Consider the following 22043-nt stretch of genomic DNA (forward strand, 5'->3'; position numbering starts at 1 on the left):
AGTTTCTAGACTTATCTTCAAAGTCTATGGGAAGGAAAATCTCCCCTCCAGGCACCACTGCTGCCTTCCTCAAAACTCAGTGTCAGACTGAGAGCTTGGCAGGCAGGGGTGGCATTTTCAGAAGTCCTCAGCACTGCCCCAGCTGCTGTGAAATCTGAGTTAAACCTGTGATGGCAATGTGAGGCGCACCCCTGGATATCTGTGCATTTGTCTGGTTCACCTCACAAGAGACCAGGCAAGGATCACACGTGCCAATTCAGATGAGTGTCTGGAAATGTGTCAGTGAGAGGATGAGCCCAGGGACCCTCATGTTAATGGGATGAATATCTCATGAAGATGGACAATTCAGCACAGTTCTAAATACATTTCACTCAAAGGGTCCATATGCTGCGTATTCTGGAAATTCATTTAATAAAGAGTGGAGCAATGATCTCCTGCTCCTGCTTCTTATGGCTTTGATCCATTACAGAATAAACATTATTGTGAATGCAGCAGTGGATAGGGCCTGCAATGAAGTGCTCGCTTCCTCTGTAAAGGGAGTGACACAAGTGGATGGACCGATGTGGTCTCAGAGTGGACTGAACCCAGCAGGGACTGGAATGGATGTATCATTATGATGATCTTTCATGTGACAGCAGCTGCCTTAGAAGCGCACAAGGCCAAGTATGGAAACTTGATGTAAAACATCTCTGCAGTAAATCCCACGTGGGTCTGAAATATTGGGTGACCCACATGAGATTCACACTCATCAAGAGATGAACTGAGACTTTACCCAAGAGACTTCTCACCACAGGCTAGTCTATTGCAAAGCAATTCCTCCAGAGCTTGCCTGGCTGTTTGTGGGAGTTGCAAAGCTCCGACTGAAATGGAAGAGAGATGTGTGAATTGCTGCAATCACTCTGACAAGCCTAGTCCCCACCACCAAGCTTTTGAGCGTGTTGATTCACCGGTGCCACTGCGTTATCTCTCAGTCCTGTTCCCATCAATGCATCCCACTGAAGAGCTGTGACCTTTGGGTGTCTGAGAAATAAATATAGGAAAGGCATTACATCTCCTTGTGGCCACAGACTCTGAACCGCCATTGGGAATGTATCGTAGTGTCAGGAAGAGAAAGATATCAGGTGACTTCACAGGAAATTACCGGCCCTAATAGCCGTTAATCTGAGATCACTGCCTCCCCGGATTTCAGCCTAAAACAGTTTGAGGTTTGTAGACGCAAAGATAACAGTTTGATCACAGAAACTTTTCCTTACGGTTATATAACATAAATGAGCCACCTTCTCTTAAGATCCATGGTAAACTAACAGATAAGCACACTAAGTAATAAAATATAGAAGAAACACTGTTAAGCCAAACATGTTTTTAAATGAGTAAAAACAACATTTTAAAAAGCCTGAATCCCTATTTCTATGTGCAAGTGTACATTAACAAACCACAGCGCATGTTTAACTGAGACAAGTCATTCCTGCTGGTCTTAAACTTTCTGGATTCTTTTAAATTTTTGGCCATGAAAAACAGAAAATCACCACACACAAAAAAAGACAGGCATTCCTCACCTACCCAAAGTGAAGCAAGGAATTAGAGGAAACTTCGTATTACAGGGCACAAGCACTAGACAGATATTCACCTCCCATTCTGAAATGTTACTCAGTTAGTGTACTCAAAGCTTTAGAAAGTTGAGACTGACAGACCATCTCTAATTCACAGTGCTTTAAAGAAAAATATGGAACGTTGGCCTGAACCAGATATTTCCTCACAGGTTTCTGATTTCCACTGCATCCTTCATGTCGTTTAAGCTTAGTGTGTTTGTTCCTCTGCTTGTTTCAATTGGGGCTATGGGCGATGCTAGAAGGGGCACAATTTGTAAGCATATTACAACTGCAAAGCAAAATATGGTACATTAACTAAACATCACAGAAGATGTTTTCTCTAAGTCAGAGGCAAACTAAGACCTAATGCAAAAAAATCTAAAACCATTTGTAAGCCAAATAGAATTCTGTAGTGTGCAATCCACACCAAAGCAAATGACATCCAATAATTACTGAAGATTACACAGCAATTAACATGATTATGATTATGCTAGTTGAAATAATTTATATGTAATCGCCACATTTACATTGCAATACAGTGCATGTTCAGAGAAAAAAGAGCATCGACCGAATTATGCACTTGGTTCTGCATGTCTGAATCCAGTACAACTCCATTGCAGTAAGAGAGAAGAACTTGTCCAGATTCCACTAAGAAATTCTTATTATTTTCCTGTCATGCTTTCATTTGCAAGATAGCTCTCAAGTTTGTAATAGAAATTGTTTGCTTTTGATATCATGTTGTAAAATAAAATAAGGAGTGTGGCCAAGCCCTCCAGTCCTAATATAAGAAGAATACTCAGATACTGAAATCCAAACCTAGGTGATCTCCCTTTTTTCCCCTGTCTTCAAGCAGTTCTTTCCTTATGATAGCAAACATATAAACACATTATAAAGTTCAAAGTAATTTATTATCTGGGGGTAGGCTCTGGCTATCAGCAGATACGAACAGTGAGCTCCCACCACATCTCAGGAACAATCTGATGCACCCTGAGCTCTCACAGAGTGAGCTCTCAAAGGGTGACACTGTCCTCTCAAGAGCCACACTTGTGAGTTGTGCTGATGGCTCTATGTGGTCAGTGTTGCTGCCACGTGTGCTACCACATCTGCGAAAGACTAAGCTTTGTTTCCAAGAATTCCCTTAGATGGCCGGTTCTAACGGTGCTGTGGAGACACCATTCTGACTCCAGGGGGAAAGAATAGCTCATGATGTCCTTCAGCCACCTCTGTGGCTAGAGAAGGAGGGGTATGAAGGGCTGTCTCATCTAGTCTTCTCTATCTTAGTGCACTGGGACACGGGGCACTAGAGGGTGTTCTGCATTGATGCTGTAGCACAAGGAAAGCTGCCACTGAGCGCAGAGGGTGAGTTTTCAGGTCGAGGCCATGTTGGGCAAATGAGTTAAGCCTGCAGGAGAACGCGTACAGTTTTCTGCGTTATTTCCACACAACAGAATCAATATTTTGCCATTCATGTTTGGGATTGCAATATGGGGCATATTCTCGGTGGTACACAGCAGGCTTCCAACATCTTTTGGCAAGATTTTGTTATGTCTTTCCATGCCGGATTTCCTGTGGTCACCATTCTGATCATTAGGATGGAGTAATCATCAGGGCAGGATGGCAAAGGTTTGACACAGAAAAGGAATGTATGTCTGACGTCATTCATTCTCTGCCCATTGGAACTGAAGTCCTTGGATGCTCTGCATTCACGAGGGTAGTGCAGCTGCAGTGAGTGGCACCACAAGATTCCCAAGATGAGACAGCACATGCTAAGTGTCACAAATGTGTGTCTATATGCTACTCCTGCTGCCTAGTAAACTAGTAACAGCTCACTGAGGTCATCTGGGGAAAGGTGAACTCTGCTTCAGGAGAGGAAACTGATGGCTTCCAGACAAGACCCTGGACTTTTTATTCCAACTCATTCTATTCTCTTATTTAATCATGCCAGGATTCGTAGCTGGGCTATTCTTGTGAGTAAATGCTATCCCAGCTAGTAAAGGCAGAACGCTTGGCCCCTGTGCTAATGTAGTTTGGTGCATGTTTTATGTTTCAACCTTTTTCTGGGGCTAATTTACTCATCGTTTCTAGTCCCTCCAAGCTGTGAGCCAAGCTGTGCCAAGTTAAGTATCTAGCTGCTTCTATATGCCATTGTCCAACTTGCTTGCAGCTTGTTTGCATTTTCTTCAAAAACTGGCATGTCCTACATCTATACACTTTAATGTGAAATGTTTTCTCAGTGGTAAATGTGTGAGCGTATGGCACACAAATCTTCAGACAGACGGCATTATCTCTTTAAATCATCTCCAGCGAATACATCAAGGGATATTATACTGCTTGAAGTGTGGTTTTGAAGTAGTGGCTTTCATCTAACATTCCACTGATCCGGGTTTAGAAATGACTACCTTCCTTGATTCAATGTTTTGACCTTAAATACCAGGTTCTCCCACTGAGCTTCCTTCTCTACATGTTGAAAAGAATGTAGCCTGAAACGTTTTCTGTCTCCGGACCAAGGATTCTATAGGACCTGACCTGATTAGGGTGTCACTTTTCTACAGATGTTTTAAATAATGTATTCAAATGAATGAGACAACTGCATTAACCTCTCAGTTAAGGCCCACAACGTAACTTTCCTGTTTCCACCTCTTTTCTCTACTCTTCAGCGACGTCTCTTACCTCAGGCTCAGGGTGCTGCGGTTGCCCATGGATTGCCTTGATGCACTTCCCGCCACACTGGTTCGTGAAGGTGACGACCAGCCCACTGATGACCCCAACCAGGATTTGATGCTCTCTTCTGGCTCCAAACTTAGAGTGGAGCCTAAGCTGGACTGGCTGGCACTGTAAGCAGAACACAGCGCTGTTTTACTTCACGTTCACTCCAGCATGCCCTCCTTCCACAAATACAGCAAAGAAATCTGAGGTAAGTTGGAAAATGGGGGAATTGAAAAGCGTCACCTGACTTTTCAGGCTTCCAGATCCCTGGGCTGGAAATAATCACATGCCCAGCCTCTCCCACGGTGTTTTAGAATTTGGGCTCCAGTAGCAGGTCTACCCAAACCATGCACATGAAAACTGAAGCGGGGGGAAGGGGGGGAGGGAAAGATTACTAAAACGAGAGGGGTTCTCTCAGGGTGGTAGTTTGGGGTGGCTTTTGTTTGATCTGTATTGGTCACTTCATCCCTAATTATTTTTTGCACCGTTAGATGACAGGCAGCTGAAGTGACAATGCCATGAAAATCAGGTTCCCTGGAAGAGTGTTTCATGCACACTGAAAGCAGACTCTGAGCCAATCTGTGCTGATGTTGTGAAAGACCAGAACAGATTTTGTTTCCCTTATGCTGGTGAAAATGCTCTGTAACGCGGATCGATGGCATGCAAACATAGTCCCCAGCTTATTCGCTGTATGTTCAGTTCTGGGATGATGGCTTTAACTGTAAAACAGATTTGACCAGTCCTCCAGGTCAGAGGTGTTAGGTCCCTGTGTTCATTTGTTATTAATGTCCGCTCCTGATATCATGACAGGTTGGTTTCCTTTAAGAGGTTCAGCTCCTTTAAAAGTACAAGCCTGTTTAACGTGCTCAAATCAGAGCCAGGCAAAGAAAAAAAAATTGAGACAATCTATCTTGGATTCATAGGCAGACTATCTAGGGAAAATGTGGAAGATCATTGTAGCTGCGGCGTACGTACAGGCAATCCATCTGAACTTCCATCTGAAACTAATCAAAGCACGTCTAATAAGAACACAACCACATTCTTACCAGGTATTGACATCTCCTTGGCAAACGAGATTTTGACAACTGTGAATCAATAACTTATTTCATAATCACACAAAAGGTCAAAAGCTTTAACCAGCCAGCACTTCTTAGGGCTCACTTACATATCTCTTCTTGAACAATTTGATTCCAGGGCTGTCTGGACGCTGTAATGAAGGAACAAAAGATCATTACACCTGGCGATGGATTGTGCTATCGTTATTCAACCACAGTGGAAGTCAGAGGATTGGCTTTTGTTTGAGGAGGTCAAAAATGTTTCAGATTCATTGTAACACCACTTGCTCCTTCAGCTGTCATTACAAGAAGGCACAGAGCCAACCGGGCCCTTTTCCTATCTGTCCAAAATATTTCCTAAAAATCAGACACGCCAGAGAAGAAAGGCACACGCGCGCGCAGGCACACACAAAGATAAAGGCCATCATTGTGCACTTTGGGGGGGAAGGTATTTTGGTATAGTGATGTGGTGCCAGTCCACAAGCCCACTGCTGGTAATGCAAGTTGCATGGCTAATTCTCCTGTAAGATGCTAAACCCATAGCCCAGGTCTGTAGGCCAACAAAAGGAACTAATGTGATGAGCACGTTATGCTTGCTGTGAGCAGCAGTGCTAGCGGCAGTTCTTCTGCACCAGAGGGGGTTGATTTTTCTAGGAGCTACCTAATGCATGATGCTTGGGGCTTGATGCTGCTCTCACACCTGCGTGCATCAGGATTAACTCCAGTGAAGTCAGAGGTGAGACACGGCATCAGGCATTGATCACTTGCAAATCTGAGAGCCCCTGTCTCTAACCCTGGTTTATTATAGAGCTGGTGTTTCATTCCCTAACGTTCAGTGAACAGCTGAGGAGGACTGACTTTACTAATTCAACTTAGTTACAGTTTGGGCTTGTTTTAGGATCCCCTGGTTTAAAGCTCAAGACAGGAGGGAAATGGCAACATTTGAACCCATGGATACAGAGAAGCATCATTAGACATTATAGCACATTAACCATGGAGGGGGTAAATAACCGTAAAGAGGGCAGAACACCATGTTCCCCAGCACCGCAGCTGGAAAATCCTTGCTGAGACGTACATCTGATTGTGGAGCAAGGCTTCACTTGCATCTGAAATCAAAGTTGTGCTTACAAGAGGCGTTTGTGAGCTCTTGGTTTTCACCCGGTTCTACCCAATGTAATAATTGGGGAAGGAACTTTATCCTTTCAAAGAATGGTGTCAAGACCTTTAATTAATTAATTAATTAATTAATTAATAACCCTTCTCTCTAGTCATCAGAATGTCCTCTTAGCATGTGACTGTTTGTTTTTTAATCAATTTATTGAGCATCTAGTTGACAAGAAGCCTGATATAACTAGATGCTCTGTAAAAACATCTCTCTCTCACATCAGCATCTCTGGCTGTGTAGCCTGATGCATATCCCGTTAAGCCTAACCCCTTCCAGGAGACTTCCTCTTACACAGAGAGAAGAACACTGTATTCACAGCAGGGGGAGCTGGGAAGAGACATAGCAGATTTATTTTCAGGAAGAACATCCTATTAGATCTGCTGCAGGAGCAATGGCCTTGTCTGGAATCTGTCTGGGAAAGAGTTAGACACCCTGAAAGCATCAAGGAAACTAAAAAAACAGTTAGAAAGATGGAAGGCAGTGGGCTGATTTAAAGCAAAAATAGCTGTGTGAAGATCAGTAATAGAAGGGAGGCTTCAGACTAGAACTTGGGGTATTTGCTATATTTGTGAAGGCTACAGGGCCAAAGAATGTCTCTAGTTGAGTAAGAACATGTCTCAAACACAGATCTGGGAAGAGCAGTTAGGTATTAGCACTGGAAAGACAGCAGGGCATCATAGGCTGGGAGGCAAACGCCCCTGATTTGGAGACTAAGAAGTCATTTGTTTTGTTGAGCACAGAATTCACTGCTGGAATTATTTTGCCTTTTAATTTGTATGACAATTTTATTTTTAAATGTATCTGATGATAGCCTTTTTAAAGGCTCCGTGTCAAGGTTTTTAGGTGGTGAATTTGACTTGCACTGGACTCATTTCACCCAACAGTCTACAAACACAAGAGGTCACAAGCACTTTTCTGCAGAAAGGAAGCGTGAAGTGTGTTGGCGAACAAAGATTTCATAAGAATATAAAAACGGCCACACTGTGTCCGACCAATGGTCCATCCAGCTCAGGATCCTGTCTGCCAACAGTGGCCAAAGCCAGGTGCTTCAGAGGGAAAGAATAGAGCAGGTAATCATCTAGTGATCCATCCCATCACCCATTCCCAGCTTCTGGCAAACAGCCAGCGCATCCGAGACTGGAAATGCTTTTCCCAAGGGCGTTAATACCTGATTAATAAGCAGGAGGAAAACTTTACAAATTAAGCGTACGGGTTTAACTATTAAACACTGACATTTTTAATCATCATTCAGTTTAACCTCCTTCAGTACTGTCCTAAATCCATTTCAGTTGTGGCCCTGCAAAAGGAAATTATCCACTAACCCTGCCAGCTCTTTTGGAAAAGACTGAAGGACATATGCAAAATTAGGACCTGCTTTTTCCATTGCCCTGTACCTTGCATAGCCCTTTCCACTTTAAAACACCGTCATGGTGCATTGGGAGCTTTATGCTCCTATTTTTCACTGGTTCAAATGAGTTTACAAGATGCAGAGCCATAAACCACAGCGCATCGGACGCTCACATTCTGAAAGAGACTCCACAGCCACATTTATGATACCAAACACAAAGGGATTAGAATCCTCTCCCTGAAGGAAACCATGCATCTGTTGGAACAGGAAACCATGATTTTTGTGACTAGGCTATTTCCATCATGTGTCCCACATTCATGTAAATCATCCCACTGGGCACAGTTTGTGAGTGGCACCTATCATGCAACGTTTTTCATTAAAAAATAAAAAGACCATTTGTCAATGGAAAAAACACTTTCGGTTCCCGAATTTGACCCAGTCTTGTGACAACACTCCTTGTCATTAAAGGTGGCATCAGTGTGATTCACTGGAGGGGGGATTCCCTCCTGTGCGGACAGTTCAAAGAAGCTTGTTCACTACATAAGTCCCACATAACCCTAGGTGGGTCTTGTGTTCTCCATCAGCACAGGTGTATTTAACCCAGCAAGTGTAAATCATGCAAACCTGCACACTTTTTTCTCCCAATCACAATGAAAGAGATCTGGTCAACGTGATCCCTAGCGTGTCTGCACTAACTTTAGAATGGTTTCCCCAGGGATGAACCTGGCCTCCTTTGTTTTGTCTTGTTGCTTTGTTTTTATTCTAAATACCTTTCTGTATCACTTTCATCACTGGACTGCACCTCTTCGAGGGCGACCTGCAGATCTGCAATACGTCTGATCGAGGTTTCCAGGTCAGCTTGCAAGGTCTGCCTCACTGCAGACAGCTCATCCACCTGCTTCTCCTAGAAAACATATGCTGAGATTAGGTTTTATGCAGGAAAGCTACAGACATTCAGCCATGGACCTACACCTCAGAGAGGGGCAACAAACCATTCACTTAAATGGTGTATTTTCTTATAAATGTGTTTATTATTAATTATTATTATTATTATTCCAGTAGCACCTAGTGGTTCCAACCAAGATAATGGCCCCATTGTGCTAAGTCGTGTGCAAACACTTGATAAGACGGTTACCGCCTCAGAGATCTTACGGTCTGAATAGATAAGCTAAACCGGACAAAGAGTGGAAGAAAGGAAGCACTAGTAGATGGTAAACCGAGGCACAGGGAGGTGGGGTGACTTGTCCACAGTCACCCAGGCAGTCTGTGGAAGACCTAGGGACTGTACCCAGACCGGCTGAGTGAGGAGTCCAGTGCTTTTCACCATAAGATTATCTCCCCTTCCCCTGAAGAGCTGTGGTGTTATGGGAGAGGTTACAATGCACCCCCAAATCCTGTAAGGAGACCCCCAGACTCCTGAGCATTTCCTCCTGTTTTGAATGCTAACAGCAGGTACCAGCAACGCTACATCCTTTTAGGGCCTTCAGCTCTTGGGTTTTGGCTTCATGTTCTTTTCTGAAACAGCTTTTAGACCTACATTAACCCCCATATTTCTATCCTCAAAAATAAAATGAAATGAATCCAGGACCCTCTCCACCGTCTTGGTGCAGTTGGCAGTTGTATGACTTCAATGCCTTCTGCCCTCTCTGAATGGGGGCTCTGCAATGATCTGGCTATAGGGTAGATTCCATGGTCTAGAATGCCTTTCCCACCTTTTCGTTCTGTGACCCAGCACCACTATCCTAGTGCTCAGGTTTTAAGACTCAGTTAAATTGTGCTGTATGCAGGAGAGATGTGAGGAAGGAGGGAGCTCATTCATAAAACTAACCTGGGAACAGACCTGCGGAGAATGCAAGGGCCAAATGGATGTTTTTTGTGTATTTCTGGGATGCTTATCCATTTATATAACATGGTACAAACTGCTTACAGACAAAGCTCTTTTCAGAAACCTTGTCAGCTTATAAGAAAACCAGAAGCTAATTTTATCATTTAAACCACAGGGGGAAAGGTGTCACGAACCTGGATTCTATTGTTCACCATCAATATCAGCAACAAGCCACGGCTGAGATTTTCCCATCCTAATTGCAACCATAGCTGCCTGAGCTGGCACTGATCACATGGAGATTTCAATCTTTTACCACTCACAGTCTTAACTGCGCCATTTTTAATTTGCTTTTGAGTCTTTTCAGATCCCAGCTAGAGAGGAATTCTTCAGACAGTGTTTCTAAACCATCACATGACAGAGACAGAGACAGAGAGAGAGCAAGCTGCAAATTCAACTTGATTGAAGGTGCCAGCTGTAAAATTGCCATCTCTGTGGTGACAAGGTGAGAGATGATTTGTAATGCAGGCAGCGACAGGCCTTAGTGCAAGAGCCAGCCGCCTGTCAGAGTAAATAATGAAAGCCTTGGTCTCACAGGGTGAGTAGACCTTAGGGGAACAGCATTTCAGTTCATAAAAACATGCAAAGAAATGTCTGAGTTTGGACTGCACACACTCTCAGTTGCTTTTGGGAGTGCTCCGATATTTGTAGAGACTTTAACATCACCCACATCTTTCTGAAATCTGGTGTTTCCAGGTCTTTTATTTCCCTCCCTATTAGGAACAAAATGTAAGTGGACAGCTGACTGGTTCGGTTCCCTTCCTGGAATTCCCCAGCTCACTCATAGGAATTAGAGTTATAGAGGAATTTTGCTAATCCTCCTGACAATACAGGTCAGCTGGCTATGAAAAGTGCTCCGTGATGTGGCCCCTGTGGGTGTTGTAGGCCACATGGTAGTGGACACAACACAACTGAGATGGGAGATGCAAGCGAATGAAAAAAGCAAAACACTCTAGACAGGCAGTGAAGTGTTAAATCACATGGGGAGAAAACTCAGAGCTTTAGAGAACACATCTGTAATTAGCTATTTGTAAATTTAAAACCAACAAGTAAAACCACCTATTGATAAAAAAGCAAACCTCAGACATACTGATAACAGCCCTCATTAAAATAATTCCTCAGCTCTGGGAAGATGTGACTCAATTAAATGTAGTTCACTGGCTGCATTCAATTTTTGCTGCATACTGTTATTATTTTCCTGACACACTGACGGGAGAGAATGCACTCCCCTCAACACAAAGGGATGGAATCGCTTCTCGGTATCTGGGAATTCAGTTGCTTTCTTGCTCAATTTGGTGAAAAATAAAAGGCCTCCAAGACTTCTATAGATGTGAAACATTAACAAATAATGTAATCTTCGCAGCTTGCATTGTGAGGACGCTGTGTCTCCGTGGGCAGCTGTCGTGTACATCAGTTTGTTTTACATTGATGTTCACATGCTCTTATGAGCGTCTATCAAATGTTAAGGCTGCGATTTTCAGTGCTGCTTCTGAGGGATGTGGACAACCAGATCCTATTGACAGAAATGTCAATTGGGCATCCAGAAGGAAAGTGAGACCGTGAAGTGAAATTCAGCCGTGTACCAAGGCCAGCACAAGGTTACTGCTTAAGTCACACTCAGAACCTTAAAAGTAGATTGAAGATTGGGTCGTCCTGGAGGATGGGGCAGCTCCTTGCAGCAGCACTGGGACAGAAATGTCACCCAGAGCCACAGTTTCTCCCCGGCTCAGCTCTCTCTCTAGTGGCGGGGAGGGGAGGGAAGTAAGTTGTGACACTCCTTTCTGGAGTGCAGCCTACCTACCTCCTCATAGCTGGCTGGTCGGCACATAGGAGAGCAGCTCTATGGCTCTACCCCTCCTTACCCCCATCCATTGCCCTGGGGAGATCAGGTGCACACCTCTTCTCTCTCCCACCCCATTCCCGAGCTGCAGACAGAGCAGACCTTCCTCCCTCTGACCAGGATATAATCTTGTCTGGTGGGTGAGGTTGAACTGAAGTGGTGCCTAGATCTTGTGCTGGCTCTCTAAGTGGAGCTGAAATCCGTCCTTCCTCTGACATTACATAGGCCTGCACGGTCAAGTGGTCACATGGCAGGGCTGGAAAGCTGGGTTCTAAAGGAGTCGAGACCTCACCCTACAAGGTGCTGAATGAACTACATGCCCAGAGACTTCAGTGGAAGGGCAGGGGTCTGCACCTTGCCAGATCTTGCTCTGGGTATGTTTTTTAGGAAGGTCACTTTTACAATTGGGGAAACCCAGAGAGGCTAATACTATTCACCAGGGCTTAAATTCTTATTGAGTATTTCCCGGAGGGGCCCATTCCCCCAACATGCTATAAAAACTCCAGGGGGGTTGAAAATATTTACTGGCATTCCACTCCAGATAGCTCCGGCTGAATGTAAGCCCTGCTATTCCCCTTCTATGCAGGAGTTGTGTGATTTGTGTTTGTAACGTTATTAACAATCATTTTGTAGGGAGGGGGGGTTAACACTGGACGTTATTGAGAAGGTGGCCTAATATATTATACTGCCACAGTGATAATGCTATCAATAAGCTTGAGATTCTTTTAACCGATTCTGGCCAGAGTGGTTATTTGATGGAGATTTCTAATGGAAGCTGGCAGCAGTACTTAACAATACCATTGTCTCTAAACCAGACTTGTTTACAGCTGAGAGCTGTCAAGTTATTATTATTATTACTATTATTAGAGGCACTGGAACGGTTCCAATACTGAGAAAAAAATGTCATGCCAATTTGTGTTCTCTCTCCATTAACCTTCAAGTAATTTACTTGTACAAATCCATATGAAAAGTGAATTTTAAGTCTGAAGGTGCCAACTGTCACTGAAAGTTAATTTTGAACTGTATGGTCACTTATAAAAATGTGCAGCAGGAACAGGGGCGGAACGATACTACCTGATTTACGAAACCTGTCACTCAGCATGAATTCAGAATATTCAGAATTTGCTGAAGAATTAACAAAGGAATTGGAGGATTTCATGAGCAGTCTGTAGGCGACTTGTAAACAGAAAAAGTAAATGATTTGCTCAACTTTAACAGAATAAAGTAAGTGTAAACAGAATGTCTGCTGTTTATGGATTGAGCAGAGGTCTAGGTTTGATCTTATTTTATCCCAACTGATTCACCCGTCCTTACACAGGGACCATTTAATTTGTAAATAAACCATGTCAAAAGAAACATGATCAATTTGGGAAGGTTTCAGAGATTGTACCACTCATCTTTCCATCCTACAAGTTAAGAAGTTGCTGGTTTATCCCATGTTGTACATACACCGTGGCCTGACCCTTCATTGATGTCAATAGCAAATCTCCCATTATCTTCAATCGTCCAGGATCAAGACCTTCGCTTTTAGAGGAAAGCTTTGGTAGAAGCAGACACAGTGAAATGCTGTACACTGCACACTGCAAGTCTCTAGTGCACACTGTGCCCTCCAGCTGCCCCACTGGGAGTCCCGTGCACAGAGCATGGAAGGGATCTCGGTGGATGAGAGAGGTCTGTAGAGTGGATTTGAGAATAGTCTCTAGTTTAGCAGGTCAAAGCTCAACATTTATGGCAAAAATTTCTCTCTCCAGTCCACGGGAATGGAGTTAAGTACATCGCATAGGACACAAATTCCAGAACAACCTTTCCTTTAGCCTTGACTGGACAATGATATCCTAAAATTGCTGTTCATGGCATAGACTGAGGCTCTCCTATTAGCATACGCTCAGGATTTCAGCTGCTATCAGCATAATTGGTGCCTGCAACAACTGTACCTACTTTGCCCTTCCACTTAAATTCAAACATGACATATCTGTACCACGCAATTTTCTCGAGGAAAGGAATAATTATATCAACATAATTTTTGCACTTGAAATGTAATTATCCTCTTAGCATAACGTGACAATAAAGTTCCCAACAGCAGAACACCGTTATTCCAGGTAGCAATTAGAAAGACACCTTTGACACGTGTTGTTTCAGTTTGAATGTAAATGCAAGAAGCATTTCCCTTTTAATGCACTAACCCGCATGAATTTTAAAATACTCCTTGGGAATGGACAGGAGGCTGGTTCTGACTTTTCCTGTCCAGAGGAAACACAAAAAGATGTTTGTTGAGAAAGGCACCAGCTTCTATTGTTCTGACAAATACTTCCTGGTTATGAACCAAAGGAAGAATGAACGACCAAAGGAGGTGAGCACTCCATACACCAGCCTGGCAGGCAGCACGCTGTCAGGGATTTGTACCATGCCCAACACACAGCTGGAGCTGTTCTAACAGCCGGAGCTTGAGTTTCTCCCCCCACCGCCACCAGCGCTACAGCCAACCAACCTTGGCTCACCGAACCCCCATGGCCTCCTCTCTGCCCTTCCACCTGTAAGAAGAAGCAGCAGCAGCCGGGAGGAGCTCACAGGACTAGGAAATCCCCAGGCCCTGGTGGCAGGGGAAGGAGATGGCATAGGACCCTCTGTGCCAGCAAGGCAGCTCTCGCTGGGGTGATCCTCTTGGGGCCAGATCTGCTGGTCCGAACACTGGATTCCACCAACCCAGAGGGTACAACAGCCACACCAGCCTGGAGGATCTGATTGCAGGTGCTCCTTGAAATGCCTGGTGTTTATAATCGGAATCGCCGGTGTGCGGGGGCTTCACTTTCTTACATGTCCCCCATCCAAGCACAGCCAACCTGTACTGCCAGCCCATAAGTGCGCTGCACAGCGTGTGAGAAACCGTGCGTGAAGCCGAAAGACAGGAATCAAGCGAGGCCGTGCAGTGTGGACAGAGGCGGGGAGCTGCGAGTAATTTTGTCTGTTATTCAGCACTAGCTGGTGTGGGGCAGGAAGATGGTGTTACTGATCACTGTTTTCACTGAAATCCTAATGGCCGTGTTGATGAATGGGACTGAAGGTAATTGTTGCCGCAGAGACCTACATAAGGGGGAGGGGGAGAGAGGCGAAAGCAGCTTGTAATTACGTTTGCTATTGCAGGGAATAAGACCGTGACTTTTTCGCCGCTGCTGAGATTTCAGTTCTGAATTGGCAGCAATCGGGATATTTTGAGGCTGAGATGGTGATTTTCCTAAACACTGCACTGTGGGTGGACATTCATTTCAACCCCATGCCTTGCATTATTTGGAGGGGAGTCCCCCTCTTTAATCTCTCCCCGTTAGCTGTCCTCTGCCAAAGGACGCCAGGCCAAGCTGGGGATGAGCCCCACTTCTCCAGTGCCCCTCAGAACCATTCCTAGGTCTCAGAAGAGTGACAACGTGTCCCCCCTTGCCCCTGGGGGCTGTATTTTCTCCTATGCTACGCTGCCCCTGTCCCACCTAGAAGGAAAGGAGGATTCCTGACATCTCGTGCCCATCGCACCCTGCAGCAAGGAGACAATGACACATGATTAAAATGACACACAGCCATTGACCAAGAATCATGGCAGTGAAGGCAGCATTTGCATTTACCTCCCTGACGCCCCCCCGCCCCCCCCCCCGAACGAAACATGGGGGCCCCTCAGCACCTGCCGCATGTGAACGGCTCCACGCAGTGCGCTACCCGCTCAGTCACAGCTGCCAATTGCTGCCATACACCCCCCACCCCCATACGGGGAGGCTGCAGACTGGCTGATTCCAGAGGTGTCTTTAGAGGCCTTCTCACCTCCTACTTCTCCTGCCCCTTTTCCTTCATCCCCCCCACAGCAAACTGGTGCCGTGTTGCTGCTCACCGTAGGCACCTCCTGCCTCGCCCCCCACGTACACGCGTTTTAGTCTCTGCCTCCCACCACAGAGGGGCTGAGTCAGACGCCAATGGAGAGGGGACTGTAGGGCGTCTCTGCCCCTGCCAGAGACAAGCCTGGCTCAGCCGTGCCCCAGTTGCCCTGAACATGCCCTGTGCCGTTCTGAAGACAAAAGGTGCACAGAAGCCAGCTCACCAAACCAGGGTGCCCCAATGGCCACCTCCCACATAGCCCATGGAAGGCAGGCCAAGGTCTGAACGGCCAGGGACTGCAGTCACTGCCTCTGGGATAATGCCCAGGCTCATCGGCGAGCAGGGTGAACCGCTGCCCATGCTGCGCCTGTCCCAGGCACTTAGCAGTTCTCTGCTCTCCGAGGCTGCCCCACCAGCTCCTTCCACATGCAGTGAATCCACGTTAAAAACAGTGCCTGGCAGAGCAGAAATCAGGCGGAAGGATGAAGGAGGCTGGTGCTATTGTTCTATCTTTTGGGGCTACAGCTCTGGTGCAGGCACCTCCTTTACTAATTTCCTTGTGAAATCTCCAGCAGCTGTTCTCGCTGAGCTGTTGGTTCCATCCCTCCCTCACTCCCACCAGTAGCTCTTTATTCTGCTCCACAACACACCCCCAGGGACTTCTGCTGTCTGGGCAGTGTCTCCGACACTTTCCCCAGGTTTCCTGGCTAATTTCGGGCCAGCAGCTCCGATGGTAGGATCAGTTCTATCCGCTCGCATCAGGGTCAAGCTGCTTCATTGCAAAGCACACATACCTCGGGTGAGACATCGGTGCCCCTGCATGATGTCCCTGTAGCTTTTTCAGGTACTGAGCGCTATTTCTCCATCTACAGAACAATTTGGCTTGAGTGTAATTCAGCACCGCACTTTACAGGACAGAGCCTTCTAGAGTGATTTAAGCTAGCAACGCTGATCACATTGCTTTTCTGCAAACACACTGAGGAAGCCTGATCTACCATTGCCATTCGAAAACTCTGAGAGGCGACCCTGGGAACCTTTTTGGAGTGCGTGAATGTTTCTCTAATTAGCCGCTCTGGCTGCCTGCATGACCCGCAGTGGTTTGCACTGCAATTCATTTACTTCACGTTACGCCCAGGAGCACAGACAAAGCGCAGGGAGTCCCAATGAACTGACTTCCTGGACAGAATGGATATCACAGATAAAAGGACCATTTCCTCTACTGAGCATCACAACAGTTAGGAGACACAAGGAAATAACACATGGATAAGGCCCTTCTTGAATTGCGGGATGATTGTCAAAAAATTGCGGCTGAGTTACGGACAAGCCATGGAAAATTGCAGAGAAGTAATAATAGATCTTATTATTTGCAGCAATAAATTCCATTCTTACTTTTCCATGATTTTCTGCTGCCAGCCATCCAGGACTGAGTGGGGGTCCCTGCTATCGGCCACCTGGAGCTGACAGAAGGAAGATCAGGCTGAGAGCAGGATCTCCTGCTGTTGGCTCCCTGGGGCTGAGAGCAGGGACCCAGGGCTGACAGTGGGGTCTCCCACTCTTAGCACTGAGTGGAAGCCTAATATTGTAGAATCTGCAATTTCCGCAATACCGCAAGATAAGCAGGGGCTTACTCATGGAGCTATTGGCCTGGAAGGATTCTAGCAGTGGGACTGTTATTCCCATACATTTCTATATCAACTTGCCGTGCCTGCCCTTGAAAACGCTCTCGCCCTCTCTCTTTTTCACAGCGGCAAAGATTATCACCTGTGATGACATGAAGCTACAGATATCAGACTATGCAGCCACACAGAGCCCAGATACTACTGAAACCAGCCAGCAGCTATTCACAAACCAGCCACCACCTGGGAACGGTTCATCCAGAAACTAACAAGTCTCTGCTGCTTTATAGTTGTTTGGTGGTTAGATCAGCTGTTTCTGCATTTGGCATCCCCTTGGCTGAGTTTCTGTTTCACAGAGGGTTAGAGAGGGGAGAAGGCCAATCAGCTCACATCTAGTCTAGCCTTTCATTCAGTGAAGAATTGTCCCATACAGCATCCTGCCTGGTGCTAAAGGGTGACCAGTTTAGTTGGAGAGGGCCACTGGAATCTCAGGAAGGAGGCAAGGCTGTTGGGATTGCAAAGGGTAATGGACCCAGGGGCTGGCTGAGCGAACAGGGGAAGCTGGGAGAAGGAATATGTTGAGGGTATGTGGAAGACAGAATTGTTGCACTAAAGCGTCAGAGAGGTGCACTGACAAAGTGGTACTAAACTGTAATGGTTTGGTCTATCAATGACTTGAGATGCTAAAGGGATTCAGGCACCTTTCCATAGTGCAGCTTTTCTAAAAATCTGTCTCCTGCTTATACTAATATCATGTGTATCTACCCTGTAATTATTTAATCACTAGATACTCAGGAATGAAGAACTGCCAGTCATGCCGATGGAAATCACCCTGATCATTATTTTAATTCCTGCTAAAATATACTTGATCTGATAGATGTACCATCTCTTTATGCAAAGTGTCCCAATCTGGATTTTCCACTGACTGCGTGGGTGGATAAATTGCCTTAATGTACAGCATTGTCAAAAATCTGTACAACACTGTACAGTCAATAGTTCAAAAGCATTTACTTTAGAAAGCCGAGGTTAATATTACCCAGCTTGGCATACGAATTAAGGTCTTCCAAGAAAATAGTGAAGAGAATTCAGGCTGCAATTGTCACTGCATAACAAAAACCATATGTAGCAAAAAACTATTTGTTGCAGTGAGGAAACCTTATCTTCAAAATCTACACAGAAAATTTTGCAATTCATTCGCTTCTGGTAGGTCTGTCACTGTTGTCATATGCTTAACGTTCTCAGCCTTGAAATTTTTCAAGTAAGATTTCATACGAGACCATTTACTGCTGATTTAATTAAACATTATCAAAACTCTGGCAACACATGTCAGCAGCAAAGCAAGAAGAAATCAGATGGGTACGCAAGTTTGGGCTGGACTGTCCAATGCTAAAGCTCACTTGCGAATGAAATCGTAAATAGGGAATGACAGAGTCCTGCTCAGCCTGCAAATGGCGTTGCACGGAACTTCAAGGCATTGGGGAACTAGTAAGACATTTACTTGCCGACACCTGATGGCAGTTTTGACAGATGTGCAGGAGAAAATCCAAACCATAAGCCTAGCTCTGCATTTCCTTTCCTTGTGTTGGACTGAGTTACATCTGCACAGCCACATTCAGCAAAGGAGAAAAAAAATTGCCCAGCTGTGGTTGTTTGGATCTGTGTCAATGAAGACGGAACAAAAGCAGCGACTCCTGCCAGCCCTGAAGGGTTGTGCAAGGCAGAAGGCCGGCGAGAGAGCAACATTGAATGTGGCCAGGCTTGTTTAAATAAAATTAACTGTGGCCCATTGACTGACAGCCAGTGATGGACATCAGCTTCCTTCTAACCCTTTGGCAGGGCCCTGTGGTCTTCAAGACCTGGATGCGAGGGAGCATCCTGCCGGCACAGAGAGGCCCAGTGGGAGAGGGAGGGCCAGGCCTATACACCGTCAAGTTCAAGTCGCACGTAGAGCTGTTGCTACACAGAGCGGCGCTTTTCTGAGAACCGCCCGTGGTGTTGGGTCATGTTGAGAGATGAGTCAGGCTGAGGCTCGACTGTGACTCAACCTGTCAGAGCCCGGGTTCAGGTATAACTCTGTCAGGAGGACAGGTTCTCCCCTCAGCCTCTGTGGAAAGACGAGAGGATCCAGGCAGAGACAGGGCAGGAGGGGTGGGCAATCTCCAGGGCCCAGGGAAGCAGTGATAGGAATTGGGGCCAGCGAGGCAGTCACTGTCCATCGCTTCATCCCACCAATAACCAGAGAGGCAGCGCTTGCTGGCTTTGGTGGCAGTTCCAGGCAGTTAACGTTGGCAAGGCCTCCGAAGGCAGCAGCCCAAGGATACGATGAAAAGGAAGCTGCACGTGCTAGCTCACAGGTCCTGGTTCTCTGCTAGACCAGAGCTGGGCTCATGGGAGCAGGTTGCAGCTTCCTGATTCAGACCCAGGCAGGCCGGCAGGAGGGGTCCTCTCTAAGACAGGCGGCTGACAGTGCAGGAGTTGGGTCCCTTCTGCCAGGGGAGGATGGGTGACACAGCCCCACACCTGACACAGCCACTCTTCTCCCTCCACACCAGTGCAGAGTTTCCACTGGGCGTCTCCGGCTGATTTAGGGCTACTTAGCGCTGCTGATCCACAATGGCTAATGACAATAACCTACCTAGCCATCTCACTTGCTGCCTCCTCAGCCTATGCCAAGCTCTGGAGGCAGGTTTCATTTCTCTCTGAAAAAGGATGTATGGACCTTATTTTCTCACAACTCAAATGGCGTTTAATTTGCCTCAAAAGCATTTAAAAATACGGCAAAGCAGAGATAAGCCAAAGTGACATAACTGAACGGGACTACAATGGATTTGTGGTCAGAAGACTTGGAAAATTCATCACAGCTTCGTCATCTCTCACGATTGTTTTTGTGTGTATTCTGCTGTCACAACATAAACTTTGCCAAATTTCCCAGCCACCTTTAAGTGATGTGTAATCTAATTAATGACGTTTGGAGTGGCTCTGTTTGAATAATTTAACATACTCCTGAAGCATTCATCAATCATTATTATTTTTAATTAAGTAATTAACTGAGGTTTTCAGCAAGTTTGAAGTGACAAAATGTCCCCAGTCTCTCAGGCGAGATGAGATGAGATGAGTATCTGTTTCTAATCTTTCAAACACAGGCATTATTTATAATTGGCATTAGCAACTGCAAGTGCTGATTCATTGTTACAGAATTTTTTTCCCCACTGACAAAACAAAGCCACGCATCTGACACGCACTGGATCTAATTCTGCTAAGGTGGCTTTTCCAAAACAAGCTTTTCGTAGCCTATCTCAAAGTGAGGCTTGGAGTGATTGACTTCTTTTGATAATATCTGTGGTTAAATTTAGCTAAAGTCATTAGCTTTTAGGGAAAGGAACAACTCCAAAGGACTTGTGCAGGGGATGTTCAGGGATGGGGGGACAGGGGGCTATAAGTTTGTCATGGACTGTTCAGAGCATTTATTCTGTTTATATCCTTTAATTTGCCTTATAGTGCAACTCCCCTAAGAATCCAGCCAAAGTCTAGACACCTCACTAGGAGTATAAATATCCGGCGTTTCTTCCATCAAGCTCACAGCAAAGGCTGAGAAACCATTAAGCCTTTCAAATGAAAACAGTTTGTAAACACGGAGGCTATAATGTGCTAAGCCCTTCTGGATCGCACTCTGATAACACTGCCGTAATTAGGAAGGATATCTGCTTTCATGAGAACCGTAAAAGGTGTTATTTACACCATGGCTGCTGCCTAAAATACCCTCCAGATGGGATTTTTTGAAGAAATACTTCAGTTCTCACTCAGAATAGTGCATAGTGCTCCACGTTTCACATCTATTAATAGATCACACCTAGATCACATAGATTCACATCTATTAATAGAAGAAACATTTAGAAACTTTAACGTAAAGGTGATCTGGTAGTATCTTCAGGCCTTAAACTCTGTGACCTCTGCAGAGCTTGGGTCTGTCTCACCGAGTGTTAATGCTTCACACGCTTGCTCTGTCCCACCATATCAGCCCCCAAGCACAAATTCTCAGGCCCAGCAGCTGCCGACGAGGTATCCAGTTTTTTCCTGGGTCCTTTCAGAGAAGGTTCATTCCAAGCAGATCACCGCTTATGTTACTCCTTATTTACAAAGGCCCTGTTAGCAAGACAACCAGCATGTGCAGAATGGTCCTACTGAGACCTGACTCTTAGCTGTGAAAAACTTGCCTGCGTCAGCAGCTGTGCTGGAGACTTTCCACAGAACTTCATAGACAGATGCTACAGTTCTACAGATGCTTGCAGGAGGCCTCTCTCTGATTACACCAGTATCTTAGCTGCCAACACTTTCCATGTTACAGAGAGTCACTGTTCTACAGGAGATGCTAAAAGGGCCCCTCCTCTCTCCCTACCACCCATCCTAAACATAGGGGAACCTCCAAACTTCTGTATACTCAGTGCCTGAAGCAAGAGAAAGGACACCAGCGAGTTGAGCCTTTCTCTGCAGGGGCACCATAAACACTGTAGAAGCCCAGCCTCGGGGCGGAAAGTTGGGCGTGTTGTATGACCGCTGCTTGTTCGACGAGAGCATTTCATTAGACTGCATGGCCTTGGAGGGCATTTTAACGTGTGGAAAACTCCCACCAGTCTTGTTGACCGCTCTGCACTTCAAGCCCGCAAGCTGTAATCCCCAGCCCTCAGGGAGCTTTTTTCCTCTTAAAAGACAAACAGCTACAGCTAGTTCACTAAATAACCATGCTGAGCACCGTAGGCGCCTCTGCTGCAAGCTGTCAGCTGGGGTGTGCTTTACATTTACCTTTGTATTAACTCCATGTTTGTAGTGACCATATGAATCATTAAAAAGCAGCTGTTGGAAACTGTACTTATCATCATCAGAGTCAATGCCATGCATTTTGTCATCTCTGTGCCGGAAACTCTGCAGCTGCAAAGCGGAGTCCCCTTTCTCTGCAAACTGCAGGGCCAGGTCAAGGCACGTACCGGAG

At 45.7% G+C, this 22043-nt stretch overlaps 1 protein-coding gene across 1 annotated transcript in view; it reads right to left on the reverse strand.

Moving 5' to 3' along the window:
• MYO18B (myosin XVIIIB) overlaps window positions 1–22043 on the reverse strand; it is a 154556-nt gene that overhangs the window by 16413 nt on the left and 116100 nt on the right. Inside the window, exons 39-41 of the mRNA XM_067539421.1 lie at window positions 8634–8767; window positions 5461–5502; window positions 4260–4421 (exon numbers count right to left, since the gene is read on the reverse strand). Coding sequence (XP_067395522.1) covers window positions 4260–4421; window positions 5461–5502; window positions 8634–8767 — 338 coding nt within the window. The remainder of the gene's footprint in view (window positions 1–4259; window positions 4422–5460; window positions 5503–8633; window positions 8768–22043) is intronic.

This window comes from Emydura macquarii, unplaced genomic scaffold (assembly GCF_026122565.2).
Source record: "Emydura macquarii macquarii isolate MOO-44397 ecotype Brisbane River unplaced genomic scaffold, CSIRO-AGI_Emac_v2 contig_554, whole genome shotgun sequence".
Taxonomy (NCBI): Eukaryota; Metazoa; Chordata; order Testudines; family Chelidae; genus Emydura; species Emydura macquarii.